The sequence below is a fragment of the Otolemur garnettii genome, unplaced genomic scaffold (assembly GCF_000181295.1).
Source record: "Otolemur garnettii isolate 467f Iridium unplaced genomic scaffold, OtoGar3 scaffold00267, whole genome shotgun sequence".
Classification (NCBI taxonomy): domain Eukaryota; kingdom Metazoa; phylum Chordata; class Mammalia; order Primates; family Galagidae; genus Otolemur; species Otolemur garnettii.
Genome location: NW_003852662.1, coordinates 447,946 through 456,608, shown reverse-complemented (window position 1 = coordinate 456,608; position 8,663 = coordinate 447,946). Strand labels below are relative to the sequence as shown.

Genomic DNA, 8,663 nt, shown 5'->3' with positions numbered 1-8,663 from the left:
AAAAAAAAAAAAAGAAAAAGAAATTAAATTAGAAAAAGAGCAAGATGATGAGAGCCATGTTCTAGTATGAGGTAGGAAGAGGAAGTGAAACCAGGGAAAAAGATGGAACAAGAGTAGTCATGTGTTTGTAGAAGAGACCCAAGAAAGGTAAATGTCACAGCCCCCAAAGAGGAAAACATTGTGCCAAGTATGACAACGACACCAAAAGAGAAATGGCAGAGGCACAGCTATTGGGTTTAACAGGTAGTAAGCGATTGGTTTCAGAATAAAGGTGTTCAGTGGTCAAGGAAGATATCTTTCCAAGCATAAGAGCTGCTCCAGATAAATTCATCACTTCCAGAGAATCAGAAACTGAAACCGTTGCAAACACAGTGAGATTTTACAAGATCCCTTCTCAGAGTTTCTAGCTTTGCCCATCAGCTACCAGAAGATTTCATGATCCTGAACCAAAGACAAAACATCTTAAAAGACAAAAGCTGGCACCTCGTTGTCTAAAGGATGTTCAATTGAGTGTTCAAAATATATTTTAATAAAAAGAGCTGTTTGAAAATGTAAAGTCATATACTTGGAAAAAAGAATTCCAGTGATTTCACTCTTTTTTTTTCCCCTTCCTCTCGTAGCATCCATTTTTAAAATTAGCCAAGCCTCTCTCCAGCCTGACTCCTCTGATCATCGCTGCAAAGGAAGCGATTAAGAACAGCAGCCGCTAGGACTGCCAGCCTTACCCCTCACCATCTCCCTCATGAGTAAGACTGAAATAAAACTCTGCTGCAAGAAAGACGAAAGAAAGGACAGTCGAAAGGGGTGGGGGTTCTTTACCTTTAAAATGAATAGAAACTTCTGATAAGCCTTTTTCCTACTCCCTCAGATTATGTAATTTATTTGTAAGCCTGAATCGCAGCCCAAATAGGGCAGCAATGTTGAAGTGGCCATGAAGTGGTCACTTCCACCGTGAAGCGAAAGAGCCAGTAGTGAATCCCCTCATTTTGTGCATTCGCTTTGAAGAAAAACAAGTTTCTCAAAGGTGCACACTTCCTCTTCATAGTGTTGTGTTTGTTTTTAAGTTAGCGAGTAGTCCCTCTTGCATTCGAACCTCCTTCGAAACTCCTTACCCCATGTGATGTTTTTCACTTGCATTGTCATTAGATGTCCAGAATAAAACAGATGTCAAAGTGTTTTTTTTTAAAATAAGAAAAAGCAAAAAAGCAAAGAAAAAAAACCAAACAAGCAAATGACGACAACAACAACAAAAAAAAAACAAAAAAAAAAAACAAAAAAACAGAGCAAGTACTGTGTGACCATGTGGAAGTCCATGCCCTAATAGAGTTGCAATTTTTTATTCTTCTTCTATCGTGGTGGCTTGGTTTGTGTACCTATTTTTCTGCATTTGTATTGGAAAAGGTTTCTTTTAAGACATTTTCCAAAAAGGAGAGAGGAATTTGTATGGTCAGGAAGGGCTTTTAAACCTATCCATCTAAAGGAAGCTCCAGTGGTGAAATCCTGCCACATTTTCACCATGAGGCTTTAGAGGTAGTCGATTTGTCATTTATGTCAACCAGTTTGTGAATCTCTATGATAACTGAAAGAGGGCAGACACGCTGAAACTGTGGCAAGCCTGCATGGTGGAGTCCAGATTCGGAACCTAGGGAATCCCGATAGGAGAAACCATTTCTAGGCAAAGATGGAACTTTTCTGTAAGAGCCAAAAAAAGTACAATAAGATACAGGAGTAATACTGACATCTGTGTTGGGCATAAAACAAAGGTAAGGGTATCTTATCTACTTTAATCTTCTCCTGTGCTTGTGGAACATAGGGACTGTAAAATAGTCACATCAGGAGGAAATAGATCCATGAACCAACATTTCCGTATGATAAATACTATTTGTTTTGACAGTTTCTACCATTTGTAAAAGATACAGAGAACAGAGATGTAGTAAACATTAAACTCTGTAAGAAATGGGAGGTCAGTGAAAGCTACAGCCCAATAGGCATTTGGCTCTAAATACTTATTCCCATTTTCCCTACATGTCACCGATTTCTGTTTCAGGATAGGGTGTGTTCATACTTAGTTCCTTGGACTCCTGACTATCAAAAGCATGTTTGTAAAGATCTCGAAATTCTCCAGTGGAAATAATTTTGGCTTACAATCATATCCCAAGAAATGTCAGTCCAACTGAATTCCTTTTGTGGCTTGTGGAAAACAGCAAAATTGGACTCTTATTTCACCATATAATCTATTAAAAATTCAACAGTTGACACTTCCTGAATCTTCTGAGAGTAGAAAAATAGCTGGAGGATATCTATGTAGAAAAGGATATGCTTCTCTTGTGAGTGTATTGTCAATTTTGCGAATTCCGGAAAGTTGTTTCTCTAAGCCTTTAAGAAGCTAACCATTTGTGCTATAGAAGGCTTCTTGATTTGTAGTATGTGAAGATTCTGAATAGAACCTATCTACATTCAGCAAGGGGGGAAAGAGGTCAATGACATGGCATTCTTTTCTTCTCTGCCAAGGTACTTCCATCCATCTAACCATCCATCCATCCATTCCTCAAATTGAAATCACTTTCTTTAGACTTTCAGCTAACCATGTGGTGCGCATGTTTATGTTTAGGAGATGACGCCACTGGTAGATTATCTATTTTCCTGTGATTTTCTTTGACTATAAAAATTGGAAGGGGCTTGAACCCTCTGACAATATCCATAGTGGGCTAGAACAACAAATGGGAAGGGAAAACCAAATGATAATATTAATTTGAAGCATACTATGTTAAGCTTTGCAAAAAAGTAGCTGGGCCTGAAATTTTTAAAGCCACGCTGCTCTAACGAGAGAGAGGGGCCTTAATTTTGATTTCATTGAACGTGAAGTTGTTTTTATTACATTTTTTACTCATAGTGCCAGAAAATTCAATACCTGGGGTGCAAATAAAATTCAGTACACTGGCGACTATACCCTGCCAGTAGAGAAAGCCGAAAACCTGGTTGGGAAGCCCTGCTCATCCACTAGCATCCCTTATATGTTGCAAAGGCCTATTTGTCATTATTTTGGAGACCCTGGAGCCGCGATCCTTCAGATCACTGTAAGCAGAGAAGTGACTTCTCTTTTATGCTTTCAGTTCAGCACATCAGCAATGAGGAGCCAGGTACTTCTTTACCACCAATTTGTACCAAGATTTGATGATCATATATTCCCCTAGGCATTAATCTTACAAATTTATATCTATGTAAATTTTCAACTGAGAACAGCTTCTAAAGGCCTTTCCCTGCATTGGAGAGTTACGTATATTTCTAGTAAGTATTAGAGAGAAACTGTTTCTCATGCCAAAATGATGCTGAAGGATTCACATTTGGTACACTTGAACAACTTGGACTCCAGGTGGTTAAGAATTTATTCCCTCTCTCTGGATTTTTTTTTTTTTTTTTTTTTTGCTCATCTTGATACAGGTGAGTCTATCCAGATCTTTAATGTTGCTAGTGTGCCCTCAGATCATGAAGGCACATGATCAGATGTTGATTCTAAAATGTCCTGAGATCGGAATAGGGCAGTGGGAAAGTCAGGGAAGGGTGAGAAGCACAGTAGAGATTATTTATTTAAAAAAGAAAGGAACACTAATGTTGTAGCAAGGATCCGGTGCGTTGTCATAATCCCATGAGGAGTTACTTGGATGACACAATCGCCTGAAATCAGTCACCATGTTGGGTAATGACTTCGTTCTTGCTGATCTCGTCTAGTGTCATTGTAAATATTTGTGCGTCCATGTTCCATTTTGGCTACTGGATGGCCAAGTCATGTAAGAAGATTTAACTCAAGTATTTATTCTTTAATTGTGTTACTCAGATTTCTTTCAGGCTTGTGAACTGCACCTCGATGTTGAGTTTAACCACCTGGTCCTCACTTCTACCCCTCCCCTGTGAAGCACATTCCATTGCTAAAAGAAAAAGAAATATGAAATTGCTTCCTGTTGTCTGTATAACTGTTTTGATAGTTTGAGATGTTTGTCTATAAAGGATATTTCTCAGCTCAAAGATCGTGTAAATAATTCTATTCCTTTGCTCAGTGGGTTGTTTATTTCTAATGAGGCTGCCAGTTCTCAGAGAGGTTCTATAAAATCACTTTTAAATAGCATAGACAGGGATTACAACTATGTAAAAATCAGTGTGTATATTGACAAAGACTGGGAACACAGATCATTGAAATCAGTTGTATTAGGGTGGTGGGATTATGTGAAAAAAATTTTTTTTCTTTAAAAAAAATTTTTTTGATGTTGTTGTAATACTGCTTTTTAATAAACAAACATCAGAAAGGGAACTATAGAAACATAGAAAAGATGCCAGAAGCAGATTCCTTCTGGCCAGAGCCCAGAGCATGCAGGGCACAGATATTTGCTAGTTACAATTATTCCATAGGCTTTATACTTGCCTGGGTGCTGAGGTTGGCACACGCTTGGGTATGGCACGTGCTTTCTTAGGAGACTATTATCTATAAGTTAAAGCTAGGGAGATGCCACTATTAGAACTCCAACTCCACTCTTCTGCTTTAAAACAGGCTGCCCTCTGCTTTGGTATGGCACACAGGTGTCTGTTTTGTGGATTAGATTTTGGATTAGAGGGGTGACCATTTCATTAGCCCTCCCCCATGAGAACATCTGTTGGAGGTGTCACCTTTCTGGGTGGTTTTAGCAGACTTTCAGGTTGAATTTTGAAAGACTAGAAGGATAAAAAAACAAAATCTTTGTCTCCTACAATTTCTTTGTCCAAGGGGATGTTACTGCATATCGTACAGGTAGAATTCTTCTTTGAATGACCAATAGGCAAGTCCTACTGATTTCAGTGGAAGTCATGACTTGGAATTAAAAACTGACTCTGAAATCCTTAAGACAGATATTTAGGACTATTTCTGCCTATTGGCATTCAGTCCTGTTAGTTTGGGCTTAAGAAGATGGTCTCCATGTGCTTTTTTGTTCTGCCTAATTATAGGTTGTATGCAGTAGCTGTGATTTTTTTTAAAGAGGAAGGGAAACCATCTGACCAAAAGAGAGGAATTCCCTTCTACCTCACCAAAGAAACTTCAGGTGAGGACTTTAAAGATGAGGTAGTAGCCTCAAGTATGTTACTTAGTTTCACCAAGAGCAGACCTGATACCTAGTCAACTCACAGGCTTTTCATTGGCCATTCTCAATGTACAAATACTTACTGGAGTCTGAACCCTGCCATCCCGGTTGAATTTTATGGTCCTTTTCTGAGCTACTTGCAGTTAATACTCAGTTGAAGAAAGGCATGGCCAGTGATGCCAGTATCTTCCAGTCTCTGAGCAAAAGGACTGAAATTCAGCATTTGTAAAATGACAGTCTAATGGGCCTGGGATTTTGAGGGAACTTAACACACAATTCTGAACATATATTTGCATGTGGACTGGGAAGGAACTACTAAATGGGACCTTGGAAATAACAGAAATGTTTTTCCTTTGAAAGAAGTTTTCATAAAAGATTTGTGTTTTCTGTTGGTTAGCTTTCATTTCGTTCACTCCTTCTCTGATCCATACTCCTTTAGGGACCCAATGAATATAACCCAATTTCCCGTGAATTGGGAATGTTTGTTTCATATTAAATACTATCTAACTGAATCTGCAAATGCGGGAGCTGAGCTATCACTTCCACCTGCACACCTTGGTATACAAGTATACTTTACAACCTGTAGCATTTACTACCACTTAATTTGGTTGAACTTAAACTTATAGAACCTGGTCGGTGCCATCAGAGTCTCCTTTGGAAGCTGCCATCAGGTGAATGCTATCCCATAATACCAGTAATAAGGCAAGTATCATGTTCACCTGATTTAGTATTTAAGGGCAAATCAACAGCAGTTATAGAGAATAAATCAGATATAATAGAAAGAATACTAGCCTAGATTCTAACATGGACATTACTGCTAACTTGCTGTGTGACCTTGGGCAAGTCACTTCATTTTTTCAGGACTATTTCCTTATCTGTGAAATAAGGGCATTAAACTAGATGATCTCCAAAGTCTTCCAAAAGCTCTAACATTCCAACCTGCTATACTGATGGAAACTATCACATGCTTAAGCCTGGGTTTCTTAGGTTGCTGTTTAAATGATAGAGTTATGGAAGATGATGAAAAAACTCAAGTAAATTAACTTAACGATACTAGGGTTTGTTGAGGAAATTTATGGCAGCCTTCCGATTCATTCACAGTTGTTTTGTATTTGTTTTGATGTCCATTTTCTGTTGAGCGTTCCCAGTTTTCATTTTCCATACACTCTGTAAAGTCTGGTTTTCCTTACACTGTGGCCAGTATTTGCTACTAGAACAGAAAAACACTGTCACACTTCTGCAATAGAACTGTACTTGGGCCTCTCCTTTGCTATGAAGCAGTGCTGGGCTTTATAGAAGTTAATTTACAAATGGCACAAGATGACAGAACCAATGCATTTTAATGGCTGGGACATACTAAGAGTTACCCTAACCACTTGGCGAGTTGCAGAGAGAGAAATGAAAAAGTATTTACATGCTGTTATCATTCAGAAATACTGACAAATTCACTTGTTGGGAACCAAAGATCGTATTTCTGATAACAACTCCCATAGTGATTGGCCAGTTAATGAGTTCAGTACTGCAAAGAGGGTTAACTAGAAGTTAGCTAGTGGATGGTCACAATGCCCTGCCTACAGCAGAGTGCCAACCAGCCCTGAGTGTGAAACTCAAGTTCAATGTGTGTGCTTGTGTGTGGTGTGCTTTATGGACCCGCATATATACTATGTTCATTAGTGATGATGAGGTCTTTCACAGAATCCTATGACTATTAATGGGTTGAGTTCTAAATCTCAGTACATCAGCCAATAGGAGCCAGATCACAAGGGTACTGATGTCTACTGAGATTGTACTCACAATATCCAGGAAAAAAAAAAAAAGTTGAGGAGGATCTACATTTTCATTGTTTATCAGAATTGTATCTTATTTGGCTGTGCATTACTTATGTCAAAATGTGTTATCTGTAAACCATGTGTAGTGAAATTCTTCTGTAACTTTGGATTAAAGGTATTTACGGTCTTTTTGTTTGGTTGGTTTTTAAGTAAGTTATTTCTTTGTAGACATGCTGATGGTATGGTTCCATCCTTTGAACCTCAGCATCTGATTTTTAAAGAATTTTTGTTTCAATACTGTTATTTTAATTGTGGTTGAAGCAATAGAAAATTGAAATATGGATTGTGCATGACTGTGTCTTGAGTGTAAAAATATTGCAGTTTGAAACTTGGACCTAAAGTATTGCAAATAAAAATGACAAACATCAATGAGCTGGTGTTTCTCTGTCCTTCACATTCCCACCCACCCTCTTGACATGGGCCATTTTACCTATTTCACAAGTTGCAGGTAATACTGTCTCACAGGTATGGAAGCAAGAAAATGCCCAGCCTTGCAAGCAGTACAGAAAAATGCCCTGCAGATTCTGTTACTAAACAACTCAGATCTAGTGTCTCCATCTGATTTTTATATGAAGTAACCCAGAGAGGCAAGTGTGGATACTCAGTGCAAGGCAAAAGCCTGGTAGATCTCAAAGGTTCATGAAGGAGAACTGCCAAAAGAAATCATATGTAATATTGGGCGGCGCCTGTGGCTCAAGGAGTAGGGCACTGGCCCCATGTACCGGGGTTGGCAGGTTCAAGCCCAGCCCTGACCAAAACTGCAAAAGAAAAAAAAAAAGAAATCATATGTAATAAATAATTGGTTTTGATCATTGTTTTCTGCTTGGAAAGTTCTGAACATGTAAAGCTATCTGCATGTTTTACATCTAATATCAAGAATGGGGGAGTGAGCCAGTACCCGTAGCTCAGTGGGTAGGGCGCTAGCCACATACACCCAAGGTGGTAGGTTCAAACCCAGCTTGGGCCAGCTAAACAACAGTGACAACTACAACAAAAAAATAGCCAGGTGTCGTGGCAGGTGCCTATAGTCCCAGCAACTTGGGAGGCCGAGGCAAGAGAATCACTTAAGCCCAAGAGTTTGAGGTCACTGTGAGCTGTCATGCTACAGCACTCTACCAAGCATGACATACTGAGACTCCATCTGAAGAAAAAAAAAATGGGGGGGTGAAGAGAGGGAAGGAGGGATGGGGTGGGGGTTCACGGTGTGTGACACACCTCTTGGGGGCAAGACAAAATTATAAGAGGGACTTTACCTAACAAATGCAAGCAGCAGCGTGACCTAGTTCTTTGTACCCTCAATGAACCCAAACAATAAAAAGAAAGTCTGATATCAAGGTCCAGAGGTCACAGGAGAGATTCCAACCCCACATTAATGAGGACTCCTTTGCGCACACATTTATCAAACTCCTTCAGGATGTCAGACACGGGACATGTCTACTAAATACAAGTCTCCTAAAAAATCACCTCTAAATGTGACTAAATGACCATAAAGCTCATTGGAATTACTGTATGCACATACTGAAGTCACAAAAACTCAAGACAAGAACACCAGAGATTTGGTAAACTGGAGGTTTGCTCCAGCAGTATTACTTGTACAGTGGGCGTAGTGGTCCTTCTGGAGCGTGCATGCATAATTTTATACCTTTGTGTCAGTGGATACACGCTGGTACTATATTCTTTACAAATGGATAGTATATCCTACCAAATGTTAAGATTGTGTTTTTTT

At 39.1% G+C, this 8,663-nt stretch overlaps 1 protein-coding gene across 5 annotated transcripts in view; it reads left to right on the top strand.

The window, feature by feature from the left end:
* Nucleotides 1-949, top strand: part of PAK3 (p21 (RAC1) activated kinase 3) — a 294,889-nt gene extending 293,940 nt beyond the window's left edge. For 3 of the 5 annotated variants that reach the window (XM_003802952.3, XM_003802953.3, XM_003802954.3), the window contains one exon: nucleotides 621-710. In XM_003802952.3, the coding sequence (XP_003803000.1) occupies nucleotides 621-710 (90 nt within the window). Of the gene's footprint in view, nucleotides 1-620 lie in introns of all 5 variants that reach the window. The other 2 variants (XM_003802950.3, XM_023508719.1) reach the window with 2 other exon arrangements.
* The last annotated feature ends 7,714 nt before the right edge of the window (nucleotides 950-8,663 follow it).